This window comes from Condylostylus longicornis, unplaced genomic scaffold (genome assembly GCF_029603195.1).
Source record: "Condylostylus longicornis isolate FDR11 unplaced genomic scaffold, ASM2960319v2 ptg000077l, whole genome shotgun sequence".
NCBI classification, from domain to species: Eukaryota; Metazoa; Arthropoda; class Insecta; order Diptera; family Dolichopodidae; genus Condylostylus; species Condylostylus longicornis.
This window is the reverse complement of record NW_026578045.1, coordinates 4,991,991-5,012,985: the sequence shown is the minus strand read 5'-3', so window position 1 is coordinate 5,012,985 and position 20,995 is coordinate 4,991,991. Positions and strand designations below refer to the sequence as shown.

At 25.3% G+C, this 20,995-nt stretch overlaps 1 protein-coding gene across 4 annotated transcripts in view; it reads left to right on the top strand.

The window, feature by feature from the left end:
* LOC129612867 (BAI1-associated protein 3) overlaps positions 1 to 20,905 on the top strand; it is a 33,996-nt gene extending 13,091 nt beyond the window's left edge. For 2 of the 4 annotated variants that reach the window (XM_055526665.1, XM_055526666.1), the window contains exons 2-10: positions 5,287 to 5,506; positions 6,774 to 7,008; positions 9,553 to 9,721; positions 16,429 to 16,723; positions 16,876 to 17,385; positions 17,452 to 17,925; positions 18,047 to 19,433; positions 19,531 to 19,777; positions 19,937 to 20,905. In XM_055526665.1, coding sequence (XP_055382640.1) covers positions 6,844 to 7,008; positions 9,553 to 9,721; positions 16,429 to 16,723; positions 16,876 to 17,385; positions 17,452 to 17,925; positions 18,047 to 19,433; positions 19,531 to 19,777; positions 19,937 to 20,028 — 3,339 coding nt within the window. In that variant the 5' untranslated portion in view covers positions 5,287 to 5,506; positions 6,774 to 6,843 and the 3' untranslated portion in view covers positions 20,029 to 20,905. Of the gene's footprint in view, positions 1 to 3,697; positions 4,662 to 5,286; positions 5,507 to 6,773; positions 7,009 to 9,552; positions 9,722 to 16,428; positions 16,724 to 16,875; positions 17,386 to 17,451; positions 17,926 to 18,046; positions 19,434 to 19,530; positions 19,778 to 19,936 lie in introns of all 4 variants that reach the window. The other 2 variants (XM_055526664.1, XM_055526663.1) reach the window with 2 other exon arrangements.
* Positions 20,906 to 20,995: the final 90 nt, after the last annotated feature.

Sequence of the window (20,995 nt, the reverse complement as noted above, 5' to 3'; positions counted from 1 at the left end):
TATACTACTCTAAGTTTAAGAAACTCTGAGTATGGTACACTCCCGTTTAAATCAGTCTTTATAAACGTGTAGTTAGAGATAAGTATAGTTATTAGTTACGCGTAATTATTGAGATAATTGACATTATACGAGAATATTTTTACATGACAAATAAACGTCATAAATTCTTTTGTAATATTAAATTTTATTTATATAGGTTAGTTTTAGTAACAAAATTTAAACTACTCTGCAATTTCGGCTGTTTTATACATTTGTACCCTAAATGTATTTTCGTATTTTCTGGCGGGTCTAGGTTGTTGAAAGCGCGTGAAGAACCTTCTCTTTTTTTTTTGGAGTCAATCAATTTGAAGCGCGGTTCTTTCGAAAAATTTCTATCGGAATAAATTTTCACAATTACTCTTATTTATTCATTTTTCTTTGGACTGAAGTGTACTAATTTCGGATTCAAAAAGAGTCTAACAAACATATTAAATAACACTGTAAGGTATCTACTAAAAACTATATTAATTCAATAAAAAAATGTAAATGTAGTAAGAATCAGAATAACAGTAACTCAAGAGTATAGCTACCTACCATAATATTTATTTATTTATTTAATACGGTTTATGAATTAATTCTTGTTCATTTAGTGCACATATACCTATAGTATTTAGAAGAGATTTAAAAAAAATATTTCTAAATAACACGTAATCTTGTTATGAGTTTATTATGTAAAGATTAGATTTCAAGATGCACAAAATATTCTCTTAAACACATACACATAGATATAGTACAATAGATTTTTGTATATACAAATATAAAAAATTTTCTGAATTATATTTTAGAAATTTAGTAATATGATTTGTAAACAATTTAATGTAGAATTAGAGTTTAAAATTTTCTCACAAAATATGTCACACAGATGTCACTAAAGTGGCGTTTTATATACATATTATGTACATAAATGTATTAGTGATAAGTGAAGCATTCAAAAGATATCACTATAATAAATATGAGTGACTGTAGAGGAGATCAAAAATTATGCGATAAATGCGTTCAATACGAACTTCTTAGGCCACCAGAGGAGCAATTTCAACATCTTTCAGTAAAAACGTTCAAATGCTATTGAGTGTTATATGTACTATTAAAAATTATTTGTTATAAATTTAAAAAGTATAATATATTATAAAAAATATGAAAATTTTAATATATTTTTAAAATTGTTCCAAGAATTTTTGTGTGTATAAAAAGATTGTTAATTAAAATCCGAAAAGCTTTTAAAAAGTATAAAACAATATTCTTTATATGTATACATACATATATATATATATAAATATATTTATTTTAAGATTGTATACAAACATTATTAAATTTATTACAAGGATACGAGCTGTTTATATTATGATAATATCAATTTTTTTTTTATGTAAATATGTTCTTGATAAACATATAGAATGACAGAAATATGACAATATTTTAAATCACTTCAGATTTCTAGGAATTTTAACTTCATTCAGTGAAAAAAGACGAAAACAGAGAAAAACATAATAATGATGGTTGATAATATATTTTAAATAAAAATGATTAATTGCAAGATTAAAGATAAAACGAAAAATGATGACAAATACGAAAGCATTAAAAGGACGTCTTCAACCAATAAATATTAAAAATGAACGTGAAAATTTCCAAAAAATATTTAATAAGCACGTATTTACAATATAAGCACATGTGATTTAATTTTTTTCAAGAAAAACAAAAAAATGTTGAGAAAATTAAACGGAAATTTTTCTAAATTTACTTTAATAATTTTTTTTTTAACAAAACCGGCAGCTCTTTTCTAAAATGTTGAATTAAAGTGGGGGCAGATTTTAAAATTTTAAATCTTTCTAAATAAAGAATTGAATTGAAATATATTTTAGAGAAATACTGCAATAGTCACATTGCCCGTTGCAACAAGTAAACTCCGTAAACACAAAATTTCACTGTTTCTACAAAACATTCAAATAATTCGGTGGTTTCTATAGAGAAATATGACTTAGCCAGATACAAAACTGTTGACACAAAATTGTTTTCAAAATTAAGGTTTAATTGTTCCATCTAATTTCGGAACTTATTAAATGTATACATTATTCAATTTTCAACAGAATATACAATTAGAATTGTTTCTAGTAACCACAGAATTAATCAATTTTATATTATTACTAAATCTATTAATTAGATATAGAATAATTTACGAGTTTCAAAACAAAAAATCAAATAATATTCTCAGTAATTTTTTGTGCGTCTTAAATTAAATATAATGGATTTTGCAAAGAAAAACTAATTTTGAAGTGAAAATAGGATCCGCGTGTAAGAAATTTCTAATTAAATTATTGAAAATATTTTGAATTCTATAATATATCAGTTGACTCTTAACGCTCTAATTACTTACAGAATGGAAAATTCTGACAGAAGACCTATAAAACTATTATAATTTATTGATATTTCGGATCTCATATTTTTATTTAATAAATTTTAAGTTGATTAACAATATAATCAATATAAGTTCTGAGTTAAATTTAGATTTTTCATTACAATAATCTTACAATATATATTTGCGTCTGCTTACAGTATATGCATTAGTATCGTCGGTATTATGGAAGAGTTACGTAACTGCTTATACCGACGTATCATAGAGAACACATATTATGCTATAAGTAAATTTTAAAGAAAAAAATCGAATTAAATGTATTTTATTAATTAAATATTCTTGGCAGCAATGAAATATATAACGTCAAAATATATTAAAGTCACATGACTTAATTAAGTGACTTATTTTCAAATTGTTCTTTTTTATATGAAATTTAATTTGTCATATGTATTTAACATATGTGTTCATAGTAGTGAGGTGTCAGTATATAATTACGTATACATCGTATTAAAACCAGGAGTGGCAGAACGTAACTGGTTTCGAATAAATTTGAAACAACAATTTAATTGTAGCATTCGTAAATGAACTGTGCGGTTACATCATTTGTTTCCGTTAGATGACAATAGTATTTTTAATTTACAATAAATGAATCGTGCGTTTTCGGATTTATTTCCGAAGCATTTAATTATATTATTTGAAATTTCTTTTTCTTTGTGTTGAAAAATTTACCTCGGTGATCATTCATTCGTTATCGTACAAATTTTTTTGAATTGACTAAAAAAAAAAAATACTCGATACAAATTCTTACGTAGTACCAAAAATTTGCAAAACAAAATGAAAACAACGAAACGATTTGAATAATAGTCGAAACAAAGTTACGTGCTACCACCCCAGAATAAGAGTTAAAGTATAAATCGATAAAAAAAAAAAAGAAAAACAAAAAATAAGTACTACATACTTAGACCGACCGACCATCTTATATAATATAAAAGTAATCAATTAGATTTTGTGTTTTTTTTCTTCTTCTTCTTCTTCTTTTTGATAAAATCTATGTTTGACACCTAATACCACCTGTAAATTATATATATATACATATATAAGGTTAAAAAGGATATTTTGTTCAACATATTTAATTAATTTTTTTTTTGTTGTTTTCTTCTTCTTTTTAATTTTTTTTTTTTTTGTGGTACTTACAGGATTTTTATTTACGTTATTTTTTCTGTTTTATTATTTCGTTTCCATTTAAAGATGTTATACTTTTACATATATCTTATGTATTCTATTTAATTTTTTTTATATATATTAAAGGAGTGAATTTGAAACACAATGGCGAAATTTGATTTAAAAATTTAAACAAAAAAACAAAAGAAACACGAATATTTAGACCAATTATTTAGCGAAATTAATCAAGAAATTAAAAAAATAAAATAAAATATTTAAACAATAAAATTAGAAGCCTATTAGAGAAGCCATAGCAGCATCGCAAAAATTATATAATATTTTTTTTTTTTGAAAAGAATAAAAGTATAAATTGAGTATTTGTATAAGAAAGCTTTAGTGTTATTTGTAAATATATATAAAAGAGTTATACATCACATATACATATTATGTAAGTAATAAATTAAATAATGGATTCTTATATATATTTTACAAATAAATATTATACATAATTTAAATATAAAGTGAAATTAAATAATTAAAAATAAAATAAATGTTGTAAAAACCAAAAAAGGAGCTGAATATTGGTATATTGAGCCCGGGCCAAATATACATATAAGATTTTTACAACACAAATTCATAAACTCTTCTAGCATATAGCACAAAGAGAACCAAAAAAAAAAAAAAAAACAAAAGAAGAGTTTTTCAAGAAGTTTGAAAAGAAAAATAAAAACAAAAATTATTTCCCGCCAACCGCAACCCCACCACTCAGCCTCTCCTTCTAAAATTAAGAATTGTAATATACATATATATATATATATATATATATATATATATATATAGAGGAAGGATTCGAGAAAAATGAGTTTTTTTAGCTCATTACAACAATATGTTACAAGTGGGGTAGCTGGTTTAGGATTAAGTGCACGTCGTTTTTCACGCGGTGATTCAGCTGAAAGTATTAATAATCAAATTGGAGATAAAATTACATCCACTTTAAATAGTGGTAATCAATCTAGTGGCAATAATTCTCAAAGTGGTAATAATAGCTCCAGTTTAGGTAATATCAATACAACAGTTAATTCACCATTAAGTACATCTCCTCATGTGCATGGTAAGTTTATATATAGTGACATTTTATATATAAATGGTTATGTAAATTCTACTATTATAAACTACCGCCTGCTACTTTGATGTATATTGTTGTGGTACATTTCTTGTGGTATACATAAATAAATATATATATACAAAAAAAAAAAAAAAAAAAAATCCAACGAATCTAAAAACACTGATTTTTTTCTTCGAAATTTGTTTTTTTTTTTTTTTAATTTATGTAAATTTCATATAACTTTGCTTATAAACAATTTATATTGTTTACTTGTATAAAATATAAATAAGCTAGTTAAAATTATTATGACTGAGTATGATGTTTTTTTAATTTTTTAATTTTTTTTTTTTAATTTTAGTCTTCTTTTTTTTTTGTGTTCTGAATTGATGTGCACATTGCAATGGCATCTTTATAATATAAATGTACATAAATACAAATTTATCTCACAAAAAAAATTATACATATAAAAATAATGACATCTATACTTCATTTTAGAGAACTTATTTCTACTGTTTTTTTTTTTTGTTTTTCTTGTCTTGTAACGCTGAATATGTCAATGTGATCACTCATAAATTATTGTGAATATTAAAATATTTCCATAATTATATTTTGTTTTTTTTTATTGTTTTAGGTTTTCCAAAAGTTATACCACCACCTGGTACATCACCTACACAATGTTTCAATACAAGAAGACAATCATCCAGGGGATCAGAATGTATTGTACCGCCACGTGGTGGTTCATTTCGTCAAAAAACATCACCAGTTCACAAAACTCCACCAGAAAAACCACCTTTAGCATTTTGCAAAAGAAGATTATCATGGCCGGAAGTTGATTCTAGATCAACATCAGGGTAAGTGGTATTCTGAATATACTTAAAAACTCGTTTATTCACAATTTGTCCCAGAAATGAATTATTGAATTAATCTTGAATAAATTAAATTTAGTTCGAATACTATTCGAAGAAATGAATCACCATTACAAATGACTTCATTGATATTTTATCGTAAAAATTTTGAAAATTTTATTTTAAATTTTAGCACCTCTTCGTGTTTGTTCCACCGAAGCTTTTAAACCCAAATATTTGACATCCTCCTTCAGTTCAACAGTTTGTTCATGCAGTACTATTGCACGCAAACCCGCCAGACTTCTTCTTCTAGTGAAAGGCCCCAACGTGGTCTTGGCCGGATTCAACCGTAGAGCACTATTTCTGCGTTATTTGCGGCCCCTTTGTATGATATCACACAAAACTTCTCCGAATTTAACTCGAAAAATGACAACGTCATCCGCATAGGCTTGGAACCCAATTCTTTACCCATGCACCCCCGTGGGTGGTCTGTTTACAACCAAACTACACATTAAGGGAGATTGTACCTCTCCTTGTGGACATACTCTGGTTGAAAGAACGGCTATAGTCTTTTGTCCTCTGAAATTGTGGCTTTTCTTGACGGTAGCATGTTATACATCCATATACGTAGTTGAGCATGTATTTGAGTAAAACCTCTTCTAGTATCGTCGTCCTGACGTACTGATCGATTATTTTCTACATTATCGTTTTCTGAACGACTTTGGTACCATATCCCTTCAACCTGTCTTCGAAATTAATATTTTTATTAACAATATAATATATTACTTGAAATTTGATAGTGATACAACTTACCTACTGTTACTTAATGAAAAGCTTCTCAAAATAAGCTCCATAATAATATGTTATTTTCAACTAACAATGCATATTAGTTTGTATTGGAGCATTGGATAAAATTTTTCCATGTTTTTTAAGTGATATTTTTTGCTCATTTAAATTATTTTCGATCTAGTCTATACTCGAAGGCCCTCTAGTGTATAATTTTAAAATTTTGCTCTTTTATGTTTTTTAATGTACGTATTTTGACATTTCCGTTGATTTTACCTGAGATTTTAAACTATTGTCCTTTTAAAATTCTAAAATCTAATAAAATTACTTCTGAATTGAAATAGCTTATTAATATTTTTTAGAAGTTTCCATTATTTTTATAAAGAATTTCAATATTAACATAAGTAATAATTTTTATTATATAAGTAAATTATTGATTTTTATTAAATTCTAATTATTATTTGTATTTTATTTTTTTTTTTAAAAGTGTTCAAGAAACGGATGGATCTTATTTTGAAAGTTTTACTGCGTTAGCATGGAAAAGAGAAAATCGAAGAATGTCTGCTATACGTGATGCAGAAACACGTGCTGAAACAATTCAAGAAAATGAACATAATAAAAGTGAAGAGATTTTGGAAAGTTTAGAAGAGAAAGAGAAATTATATGTTGAAGTATTACATACAATAGCTAATACAGTTGGAGCACCTGCACCTGGAGGACAGGTACATATATAAAATTTAATTTAATTTCATTTTTTTTTGTATTTTGTTTTTTCTGTATAATAAGTTATTATGATTATGATCAAGTTCGTGTTTTTATTTTAATATTTAATTTTGTATTCTTGACTGGTGTGTGTGTGTGTGTGTTGAAAAATTCACACTTAATTTTACGTCAACTTTCCTTGTAAATTTAAAGCTAAAGAGAAATACTTTATAAAAGCGAGGATATATAAAATGAAGCCTAAAGCTTCCAATTCATTTAATAGTGTAGTAACTTGGGGATTAAGATAATTTTGCAAAAAAAAAAAAAATTCAATTTCAAGAATTTAAATTTTACGATTTTAATTTATTGTGCAAAGAATATTTTATTTTGTTGTTATCAAAAAATTTAATTCTTATGAATATTAAAATAAGTGCTATCCAATTTAGTGTGTCACAAAACGGAGATATGAGAATGTCAGAATATAATAATATTTATTATACTGTCATTGACTATAAATTATTCTGGAGGTGAATTATGGCTTTTTGTTGTTATTAATTGACTTAATGATTCCCAGAATATAGATAAAAAAAAATATTCTTTTATATTTACACGGTACGATTATTGCGTCTATATGCGTTTTTCGATGAAATATTGTTATCTTTATTGTTATTATTGATCATATCTTAATAAAATATTGGTTTTACTGTGTTCTAAATATACCTTAACAATAACATAAATTTTAAAACAAAATTGTTTTTGGTTTTTTAAGCATTTTTATTACTCTTGAAGTATAGATACACTTCTATACACTCACATATGAATATTTTTTGAAAGAAAAGGAAGAACCAATTTCATAAACACGTTTATGTATAGTGTTTATTCTAACCTACAAATTAAAATTTTCTTTATACTATACAGATTCTTTATTAAAATTATTGTAAGCACAAGTTAATACTTTAATTCAGGAAATTTAAGTAAGTCTAATGCTTACCAAATTGCAGTTTTCTAAAAAACGAAATATTTAACCTCTTTGAGCCCGATATTCGACCTATTTCTTTGAAAACTTCAACAGTAACCTGGTCCAAAAATATATAGCTTATATTATACTATATAATGTCTAAAGTAAACTTAACAATGTACTGTATATAATTTGATTACTATTAAAGTAGAATTTCCTCCCAAAGGTATGCAAAATTCCTTTCAAACTCATATGTCAAATTAAATGATATAAAGAGAGTTTTCTTCACAAAATAGTTTTCATTACATAATTAACTGACACCCAAAGCCATATGCACATATGCACAAACTTAATTATGTCAGTATACTATATGTGTCAGTATACTATATTCTTAATGTACTAAACGTATCTGACGTAAATGTAAAGTATCCTACTGTTGCAGATATAAACATTGCAAAATACTCGGGTATTTTATGAAATTAACAAAATTTTAAATTTTTTTCTTTAAATTGTCGAAATTTCTTTCAGGTATCCAAGCATACAATAAAGCAATATTCATTTTGCTTAATGCATACCGTTTACGAATATAACAAAAAAACATCCTCAAAATGCCTGAATACTAAGAATCGTATTAACAATATTTTTTGTATGTTGCATTAAAATTTTTTTTTTGTTTTTTAATTAAATGCGTATATTAACATCGTCTCATTTTAATTCTTAATTATTATAACATTTTTATATAATTACATTTTATATTTAATTTTAGTCTTTGTTTATTTATATTTAATGTGCCCGTCAAACAGGCTACAGAGTCAAGTGAATATCCTTTATAATATTTTTCTTTCTTTAGTTTTATTTTATTTTTTGTTTTTATACAAAATCTTAATTAAAAATTGAACCTGGAGGCAAACAGAATATTGTGTAATTTGAAAATTATTGACAGAGTGCTGTTGCTCCTTTATTGTAAAAATAATTCTCATGTTTAATTATAAATTACAAAATTTATTTATTTAAGCATATTTCTGACAAAATTTAAAAAATAATTTGCTCATTAATTTCACTCTGTCTGTTCGTTTCTCTGTTTTGTTTATAAAACTTTTAAACCCTTTCATAACTAAAATTTTCATTAAAAATTTAGAAATCTTTTCACAATTCTACAAATGTATAAAATTTTGAATAACTTCTGCACATTGACAATTAATTTCTTTCGTTGCGAATGAAAAACTTTACTACCTTCTTCTCCCTAAAAGCAGTACCATTTCACAATTAACAGCACTTCAGTTTTCAGAACATTATTTTTTCCAAATAGTGACGTAAACTTTCTCAAATCCCTTTGTAAATAAGAAAATTTCTAAAAAAGTAACGGTGAATATTTAAGTATAACGGTAAATATTTAAGAATAAATATTTAACGGTATAGAAGTAAGCATAAAATTTGTTCTTTCAGTTTTTATTCTAATCCGAGAAGTATGCAATAATAATTTTTAACATGATGTTATTTTGGTATATTTCAATAAAAAAAAAACACACACTTTCACTTGTTCAAAGGAAATGTGCTACTTTATAAAACATTTGCTTTCATCCGCATTTATTAATTTTTTTTGCAGTATACACACTATAAAGATGAAATGTATCTTCATGCTCAACGTACATTTGGTATACCATCTGAAAGGCATTATCGTCTTTTACATGCAGCTGCAGAAGAAAAACCTAAAATAATTGTTCTATCAGTAATTGTTATTGAAGCAGAAGGATTAGAGGCAAAGGATGCAAATGGTAAGTTGAAAAAATAAATTTATTTTTCTTAATTCTACAAAACCAACCAAAAAAAAAAAAAAAAAAAAAATTTCTTTCTATAAATGTAAGAAACTCTCTCTCTCTCTCTCTCTATACATATATATATTTTATATATTTGCACAAAAAATAGCTCTATATATATTTCTTATTAATATTTTTTATATAAGAAGTTATTTTTGAATTGATAAAATACTCTCTCTCTATATATATATATGAAATCTATATTATATACAAGATAAGTAAAAAAAAAAACAGTGTATAATTTTTTTCTATAATATGTGCACTCTTTCTCTATTTACTGTGTCTCTTTTCTTTTGGTAAAAAAAAAATTGCAAAAAAAAAAAAAAATTCTTAAATCAAAAATCTTCAAAATGTGTTAAACACCTACTATAGTAGTACGTTACAATCCTGCATGTTACAATCCAGAGCTGCATTCAGCTTATGTTAATAGAAATCACTGTCAGAGATATAATATGATGTGACCTAAACCATATCCAGGATCAAGCAGCTTTGATGAATATGAATATTATGAAGGTGAAAATAAAATAATATTTTGGACAACATGATCTTTTTATAAATATATATATATAATATTTAGTAATAAAATAATACATATATATATATACTATCATGTTATATTATACTTGGATAACTATTTTAAAGTAAAACAAAAAATATTTATTAAATCAATTAATTGGCAAATTTCTTTTATAAGGATTTCTTAATTTAATTTAAATTATTAAATATTTAAATTTAAATGAATTTTTTACACAATAATTATTATTTCTATAGAAAGTCAAATCACACACACTTAATACGGTAAACAACAATGTGAAATGAAAATTTTTAATAGATTTAGATTTAAAAAAAATTAGACAAAACTACTAAATGTTAAAAATTTTCATAAACACAATTTGGCAAAACAATAATGTTATTGATACGCAATATATTTTCTACAATTATCGTAATTTTGACTATATATCGCTGTTTTAACTATATATCGCAATATATTGCATTTATGAAAACTCCTGTTATTTTAAAGCACGCACATGATTTAAATTAGAGGCTGATATAGAGAAACTAAAACAACTGCACAAAAAGCAAAACAATCACTAGATAGTTTTAATTGCACTTTTTTTTGATAGTAAATGATTAGGTTAAATATAACTGAGTAGTGGAGATTCGGTCATTATAACTATTTTATTAAATTAATTTGCTTTTTTTGACTTCTACACTTTCATTGATAAATATTTCTCCATGCCCCCAAAGATTAATATGAATCAGCTCCGCTTTTGCAGCTCCTTTTTTTTTAATAAATAATTTCTTCAATTAGAAGAGATTTTTTTTCGAGAAGAATTCTATCTAACCCAATTTAAAAGTTATCGTCTTCCAAAATTTTGTAATATTGAATTTTTGCCGCTTTATTTTTCTGAAACTGCAAAAACGAAAAACTAAAGTTAAATTTCACGTTCATCAAAAAATATAATTATTTGCCTTAGCTTACACACTTAACTATTGCATTCGATCATGTTAACGCTTCTTTCAGCTTTTCTTTTTATCCTAAAAGTATGCAAATTTTTTTATATATTTCGGTATATTTTTGAAAATAATTTTAATAATGTAGTAAATTGTTTTTTAAAGCAGTATTTTCATTTGTTGAAGAGAAACTATTATTACAAACCATTAGATTTGTTCCAAATTTATTTTTCTTTTTTTAACGTCTAAACACAAAAGTGAGGTGTTTTTTAACGTCGCATCATTACCTGACTACTCATTTATTCTAATTTTCTTTTGACACATCTTTTCTGTAACAAATCAATAATATTAACATAGTTAACAGCATTGCTAACACAAATATTTCCTAATTTTATAAAATATTTATTAAATAACTAATGTTAACTTGTACCCCACATTCAAATTATTTCTCACATTTTAAAACACAGCGTATACGTACATACATTATGTGTATTACAACTGAAATTTGACGCACAATGCTTGTTCTCACTTTTCTATTTTAATATTTTTAATTAAAATAAAATTAATTTTTATATTAATAAATTTTAAAATAAATATAATAGAAATTTGCCAATTTCTGATTTTTTTTAGTTATTAGATATATAATTTTTTTTTTCTATAAAATTTACAGTTTTTCACTGCATTTTGAATCTAGAAATAAATGATTGCATCTATGATAATGATTGCAAATTATTAAAAAAAAAAAAATGAAATAATGTTTTTAATTGTTTTTTTTTTTTTTTATATATATATATATTATGGAAATGTTTTACTTAAGTGTTTAAATATATAGAAAGAATTGTGGTATACATTAAACTATATAAAATAATGTGAATTATTATGGCATTACAAAAATGAGGAAAGAAAACATTTTAAGATTTTATGTTTTTAAAAATATGTGTAAAAAAAAAAAAATTCAAACAATTTTGAAACATCGCAATTGGTAAATATTTTATACCAATGTTTTATACTCTAACAAAACAAAAAAAAATATGCTTTTTTTTCTTTTCAATTAATATTTATTATTATTATTCATATATATAGCAGTTATTATACATAATATTATACATATAGTAAACATTTATATATAATTCTTATTTATTTTATAATTTTATAAATTATACATATTTTTTGTTATTCATTATATAAAAATAATTATAGAATTTTACTTATATTATACAATATTCATTGATTTTAAATAATAGAGCTGTAATTATTGTTATACAGTCATTTATAATAATGATAAGCCAATTTCTAAAACAATATTTTTTTATATTAATTTTTAATGTTATATTGTAGTATATTTTAATTTTATAAGAGAAACACGCTGTTGAAAACAATACAAATTATAATATTATATTTTATTTTGACACATGTATATAAAAAAGCGGTAAAATCAACATGACACAAATTATTCACGGTGATAACTCGCTCATACTTCATTTGATGGTTTGAAGATTTTTGACATTTGGTATTTTAAAAAGAAAAAAGTAAAATGAAGTGACAAACAAGCAAGTCACTCATAAGTTAAAAACAGAACAAGAGTGATTTTCCGCGGCCAAATGTAAATTATAGAATAAACATATTCATATGGGATTAACCTGAATGGAGTGAAAATTATCATCGCGAATTTCACCGCCGACAGTGAAATATTAGTTATTTGTTTCCATGTGTTTGTGTGACATTATATGCAAAATACTGTTCAATTGATTTCCTCGTTCCGCTCTTGTTCTGAGATAACAACAGAAATAATTCGTCCTTGCAACTCATCGCTTTAATTCTGTTTTTACAATTATGCTGAAATTAGAAGAATAAAATATAGAAAATGATATATTCGTAGAATTGTATTTTAACTTGTTCCTTATAATTTTGTACAATTTACAAGTTTTATAAAACAAAAATTCATTAGCACTATGCACCAATTTTGTTTTTCAAAGGGTCATTAAATACTTATAGCATTATAAAATTATTGTCTTCAAAATTAATTTTAAGTTTAGTTTTTTTGAATTTTTAAATTGCAATAATCAAAGCGTAATAGAATTGAACTTAAATACCCGTTACTATATAATATTGCATATAGCTGTTAGGAATCTTGAAACAATGTTTTTGAGAAATTTTATTTTATACCATAAAAATTTAATTGAATTAATAATTTGTTTTATTTAAAGCACTCAATTTTAATTTGCAAAATTTTGTAGTAAAAAAATTTATAGGAGTAGGAGGAAGATGGGATAGCAAAAATTATTGAATAAAGTATTTATAAATTATTAATATTTTAAGCTCTTTAAGAGTTCCTATCTACGGCAGAAATTATTCTTATTAAGTATTTATTAGGAAATCTGGTTTAAATCAGCAATCAAGTATCAGTTTTTAAAAACGGACAAAAGTTTTGTGAACAGACAGACATATGGTTAATTAATAAACAAAATTTCATCTAAAATATTTTCCAAAAACGTTAAAAATAAACTGTTATAATCACATATTTTAATAATCGTATATAATAGTTTTAATTTATCAAATCACCACATAAAATCAACTAAAAATAATATATAATTACAATAATAATGTATAACAATTATTTATTTTCACTATATTTATATAAAATTTTACCATTTTTTGTAATTTTATAAATCACAACATTTCATTATTACTACATTTATACAAATTTTCAATAATTAAAAAATTAGAATCTGTTATTAAAAATATTACATATGAAAAAAAAAAAATTCGTGACTTTAAAAAATTTCTAAAGTAATCATGCACATATAACACCTATAAAATTGATATATCAAGGTTATAGTTATATTATACAGTCGGAACCGTATATAAGAAACTCGCGTAAAATCAAAACTCCTTTATTAGCTCAACGAAATTGGTTTTATACATTTTCCTACTTTTTCATTTAGTAATTTACACGTCTCTTCCTTATGATATTCATCGGTTGTAAGCAAAATTCTTTTATAAACACAAATGAATTTGTCGCATTTACCTCTTTCTTCTTTTTATTGAGATCCTTAAACAAAAAAATTTTAATTTGATTCAAAATTCAATTCTGACATAACAGTTTGCCATAAATTATACTTCAATAAGCTTAAACAAAATTATCTACTCGAAATGTCATTTATTTTTGAAATTTTTGTCACGTTACGTAAATGAGAATAAAACCAGCTTAAAAGACAAGTTTGTGCATATAATTAAGGGTTTTTATAAGAAAAATCTAGCTATTTTCGATGTTATAATAAGCGGATTCGACTGTATATCGATTTGTATATGTTGATATTTAGTTTGCATTACATTTAACTCCATATTTAAAAAAAAAAAACAAAATTTTTTGGTTTTTATGTTTTGCTTGATTTTAATCGTATAAAAATTAGCAGAGTAAATAATTATAGTTGATTTAATCGTATATAAAAGTTTGTATATATGTATACTACTCATATACATATAATAATATACATTTGTATATATTAAAAGTAAATGCATTTATTTAATACATTAAAAGTATATAATCTCTTGTATACGATTATCGGAAATAATTATAAATTTTTTTATATTTTTAACTAATTATTTTAGTTATATTTGTAAAATTATTGCCTATATTATTATACATAGTATGTTGAAAGTAATTATATTTATAAACTACATTGTATGCAATTACTTTATTGACGATTACTTGATTAGTATATATATTAAAGTGATTTATAGTGATATAATAGTATATAATTATTTTAAAATTAAAAGTTATGGTAATTTTGTTATAATTAAATGGTTTAATTCATTATTAAAGTAATAAATTATTTAACAGCTCTTTTATTTAAATTCATAAATATAGTGATACTCAATTTTCATTTTCATATATATAATAATTTATAAAACATACTTAGTATATATGATTATGTAATTTTATTCACATATAATTTTTTTTTTTTGTATAGTATTAGAAATTTCATATTTATATGCTCATTTTAATGGTGTATGCTAATATTATAGTTGTGACTATATAGCAGAATTGTTGAAATTCCACGTTGTAGATCGTAAAATGTGTGCATTTGGGAGCATCGTGGCCTTGATACATATAATTGAATATCATAAGATAAAATGTGTTATATTTTAACGATTTTATTTCGGTTGATTTTTGCAGACGGTTCGGGCGCTAAATGCTTAATCTTTATTGTGTACTTAATCGTTAATAAATAAATATTTAAATTAAACTATTAAAATATCAATTAGATAAGATTAAATAAGATTAGACTAGACATGGGGTACAATTCACCGCGGGTCAGGAAGTGGATTTGTTATGCGCTCTCCGTTCTACCTGTAACGCCTAAGGCACTTTTTCGAGACTTACCCTTCCGGGTTAATTCGGGTATCTTTCTGTAACTCCCTTGTTCGAGGACGTAACCACCTAGAGACTTCCTTCTACTGTAGTTGAACGCTTCATTTTCACCGAGAAGGTGCATTTAAATTTTCTCAATTTCTGCACAGAATCTACAAGTGCCTTCGCCTTCCAGGCTCAACCTTCTCATAGGATTCAGGAATGTACCATTAGGAGATCCGTGAGCTTTCTCAGCTGGTTCGTATCCATTCCTATTATTTTCCTATACCTTTTCTGGTCATAATCACAGAGAAGCTCTTTGTCCTACGTCAGCTCAGAACGGACCCACCATAAATCCGATCTCGTGCCATACATTGCACACGGTACGATACTAGAAAGCAAATCATTCTCACCCTCTCAAATTTAAAAATGAGCACATAAATATGATATGAATAGTACGTTTCTAATATTATAAAATTTTATTAAAATAAATTTTGCAATATATTATTGTATATAGCATTTTTGCACATTTTAAAGCACTTGCTTTTGTTAGCAAAAAAATTGTAAATCTTAATAAATTTTATAGTATATACATTTTTTATATTAACATTATACTTTTTCTTAAAATTGTTTATATAAGCAGGTTATTATTAATGGCTTAGTTTAAATATTTTTATATTAATTATAATTATTACTAATATTTATTATTATAGATAAAATTTTTAAAGTAGATTTTTTTCTTGTTCTATTTAAAATAATCTATTCTTTACTCAAAATATAAATTATATTTCGTATATAGTAAAATCATCTTAATCTATAAAAAATATTTTAATAAAAAAAATATTTATTCTTTTAGGCTTTAGTGACCCGTATTGTATGCTTGGCATTCAACCATCTGAAGCGGCAACACCTATTTCACCTTTACCATCAACACCAAGAAATTTATCAACAGATATGGCTGGTGGTTTTGATATGTCAGATTCACCAAATCATCGTAAACATAGCTTTCGTTTAAGTTTTAAAAGAAAAGATGGTGGAACTAGAAGAGAACAACGTGATTCCTTAAGTGGACCTGTTCCAGCAAAATATATTAGAGCAACATCAATAAAACCTCATACACTTTGCCCAAAATGGAATGAAAAATTTAAATTGTAAGTTAGGACCAATAATTACAACTTAAAACAATAATTATTTTAAATTTTAATTATATAAAAAAGTTTCATTGTAACTTTTCCATTATGCTCATAACGCAATGAGTCTTATTAAAATTGAACATGGTTTTTCTATTTTTCATATTTGATAGTGACATTGAAGATATAAATAGTGACATTTTCCATCTTGATATATGGGATCATGATGATGAAACGTGTGTTATAGATGCAGTATCACGTTTAAATGAAGTTCGAGGTGTACGCGGTTTAGGACGATTTTTTAAACAAGTTTGCCAATCAGCTCGTCAAGGATCTCAAGATGATTTTTTGGGAGCTGTTAATATACCAATTATAGATATACCTTCCACAGGTTTAGAAGGTTGGTTCAAATTGGAAGCAAGAAGTCAACGAAGTACAGTTCAAGGTAGAATTCGTTTAAAATTATGGTTGTCAACACGTGAAGATCATGGAACATCGGAAGAAGATAATTCTGTTGAAATAAGCAAGATGGAAAAATTATATTTAGCATTTATGCAATATGAGATCAGGACACATGAACCATCTTGGACATGGTGTGGAGAATTACCTGGACCCGCTCTAACAATATTACACCAAATGGCTGTACAAGCAGATTTGTCAGATTTACATTGTTCTTTAGCAAGGTATATTATATTCCTATTCAATTATTTGAATAAAAAAACCTATTATAAATGTTAATATATTTGTAGATTCGCTGCAGCAATTCGTTTAAATTGTACAACATCAATTGATCCCAAATTCCTACATAGATTATTAATAGAAGTTGATAAGACATGGAATCAACCGAACAACGAAATTTTATCAATAGAACTTCAACAATGGATTGCAGAATCTATGACAACATTTATTGAAACATCACTTGAGCAGATTCGAAAACATCGTGATATATTTCCTGCTTTACATTCACCATCATTAGTACGATTAGAGTTTTTGTTACGATGTTTAGGACTTTTAGGTTCTATGAAAGCATTTCGTCAAGTTTGCCCTTTTAGTAAAGGTGTAAGAGGTGAAATTGTTGGCGCTTTAAGAAAGGGATCAATACAATGGGCACAAACTCATTTAAGAGATTCTCAACGATCTCCAAATCCTTTAGTCAATTTTACAAGTATAATTATAGCCGATATACAGATGGGTTTAACATATTATCATTCATATTTTGACACGTAAGTAAAATCAATATGGCAATCTATTTAAAAGTATAAAATTCCTTATACAGATTTTATTTAAGACTTAATTCCTAATCTACATTTTAAAATATTTAATCATTATTTTTACCATTTCAAGTACGAATGGGATACAATACTTCAGCATAATTTACAAGCAGTTCGATGCCATGCTTGCTGAAGAAATAATTTCTAGAATGGAGAGTGGACAAATTCCTGGTTTAGGAAGTGCTTTGTCTCAGTTTACTTTTATGGAAAACAATAAAGAAATAGCAGATATTCGCCCGTTTGAACTTTATTTGGCACTTCAAGAATTTTCTACATACAAACAAAATTTGTCGTGTCAACCACAACCGCCCGAAAAACCTCTTGCATTGCAAAATTATTTTGAATGGTTTATTCCTGTTTTAGAAAGATGGATGGTATTAAGCAAAACAAAAGCTCTGCAACGTGTCCGTTCTTCAATACAATTGGATCAAATTTGTGAAGGTGAAAGAATTGTAAGACATAGCACATCTTCAGTTGATACAGCATCATGTTTTTATCAGATGCGAGAATTTTGGAAAATGTTACAATGGTCGGATTTAAATACGGCTCCCCATTTTGAAGCACAATTAATTGATGCTGCATGCTCTGCAGCAATGCATTACTGTGACTTAATACATCAAGCATTAGCTGACAGCGGATATTATGAACAACAGGGTCCATTTAGAATTTCAGATGAAATGTGTGTCACAGTTAATAATTTGGAATATGTACGACGGGCATTATCAGATTTTAGACCTGATGGTCAACTATTACATGATAATGCAGAAACGTTGCTTGAATCAAGTCTCTCCCAATTAGAAATGCGTACCGAACGGATTCTATCGAAATTATGCCCACTAATGCAAATGCCACTTCAAAAAGCGGTTTTTCATTTAGCTTGGTCTCCAGATTCTTTGCCTGCTAATCAAGCAATCATCCCTCTTTTAGAATATCTTGATAATCACCTTTCTGCCTTGAATAGTGCATTGCTAACTAAAAATTTTAATCGAGCTTTAAATCTTATTTGGAATACTGTTTTATCTGAATTAACTCGTCAAATGGATACAGGCGCTGATGATCGTCCCTTAAATTTTCATGATAGATTACATGAAGCACTTCAACTTCTTGTAGAATTTTTTAATGCTGATGGTTTAGGTTTAGCAATGGAAAATTTGCATTCGGATAGTTTTTGGCGTGTTGAACAAAGATTACAATATCATAAAACGGAAACGGAGAAACTTATTGATCTTTTTTATTTACAAAGATTACAAGAACAATTAATTGCACCAACTCCTGGACCATATGGTTCATTAGCTGTACGAGCATATTTTAATCATGATTCATTATGTGTTGAAGTATTACATGCAAAGGATATTCTTCCTTTAGATCCGAATGGATTTAGTGATCCTTTTGTGATTTTAGAATTATTGCCGCGCCGAATTTTTAATCACTGTAGTGAACAACAAACTAACGTTCATAAAGTAAGTATAAATTTATGAAAATTTAAATTTCTTAATGCCTTGTAGTCTTTTGGTAACAAAAATTTATAATATTAATACAATAAAATTTTTTTTTCAGAAAACACTAAATCCTATCTTTGATGAATGTTTTGAATTTTCGGTAACATTAGATCAATGTTTAAAGGATGAGGCTATGATTGCTTTTACCGTTATGGATCATGATGTTCTAACATCAAATGATTTTGCTGGGGAAGCTTTTTTGGCATTGGGAACAATACCAGGAGTTGCTGATTATAGTACAAGCGTAGAAAATTTTCATGGTTTAAAACATGTTGAGTTACCATTATTACAACAACATGATAAAAGTAAGTTTTAGGATTTTGCATGAATGCGGAAAAGAAAAGTTGAACACTTCATTCCAGCCATTTCCAGAATTACTTCCCGTTGTTATTTGTTATCATTTAATATTTAATTATTTAACATTTAAGAAGTTTTTAATTAAATTTTTCCATTTTTAATTTTAGATCATCCCATTTTACAAATTCTTGAGTCAAGAACTACTGACAAATTAGCCATTGATTTTGTACGCAAACAAAAAGCCAGATTGTCAACATAATTTTATAACATTTGTATTGAAAATACATAGGATGTAGTTTTCCAAAAAATATAAAAAAAAAAAAACAATTACGTAAAAAACTAAAGCTTAAATTTTTGAGAAAATATATATTCATACAAAAATATTAATAAACACTAAATATTTTGTAGAAAACAAAACACAAAATTATGTACAGAAAATGTGCTTAAAAAAATTTAATTTCTAATGACCAAATTGGCAATGTAAAATTATAAAAAATTATAATAATTTATTTGGGTTATAAAAGCCTGAAAGAAAAATAATAAAATTAATACAAATCTAACGAAATACAATATATTTTTAATATGAATGTGAATATTTCTTAATTTAAATAATTAATTATTAATTATTTAATAACTTATTAAGTATTTTACTTATATATTATTGTTTTTGTTGTGTAAATTGATTAATTAATTCTAAAGTTCACTAAATTCTAAATTGCCATAAAATTATTAATAATTAAAATTTATTATTTCTGCGTCGACTCAATCGAATGCGTATTGCGTATATTTTCGGCCAAAATATTTTCACATTCATATATTATGTACTTTAATTTGAGCTACAAGAAGCTATGGCACAACAGTATTTCTTGCGTTTAAAAGTAATGTAATTAAAAATTGATACGGTTTTACAAAAGAATAAATGCATACGTAGAAATTTACTTACGTATAATACACATTACGTCTTAAATATTGGTTTAGGTCGAGGTTGACGCTAATTTTTTTCAAGATGTCATTTAATTGTAATACCATATATACAATTTTTTAATTTTGTTCATTTTATTAATAAATATTTAAAAATGTTTAAATTTGAATAAATAATTAAGAATCGAAACAATTTCATTTTATTTTTAATATTTAACAAAGAATTTTTAATAAATTTCAAGAAATTTAAAAAAATTAATTTAAAATACTTGTATTCCAATTAAATAACTTGTAAAATAATATAA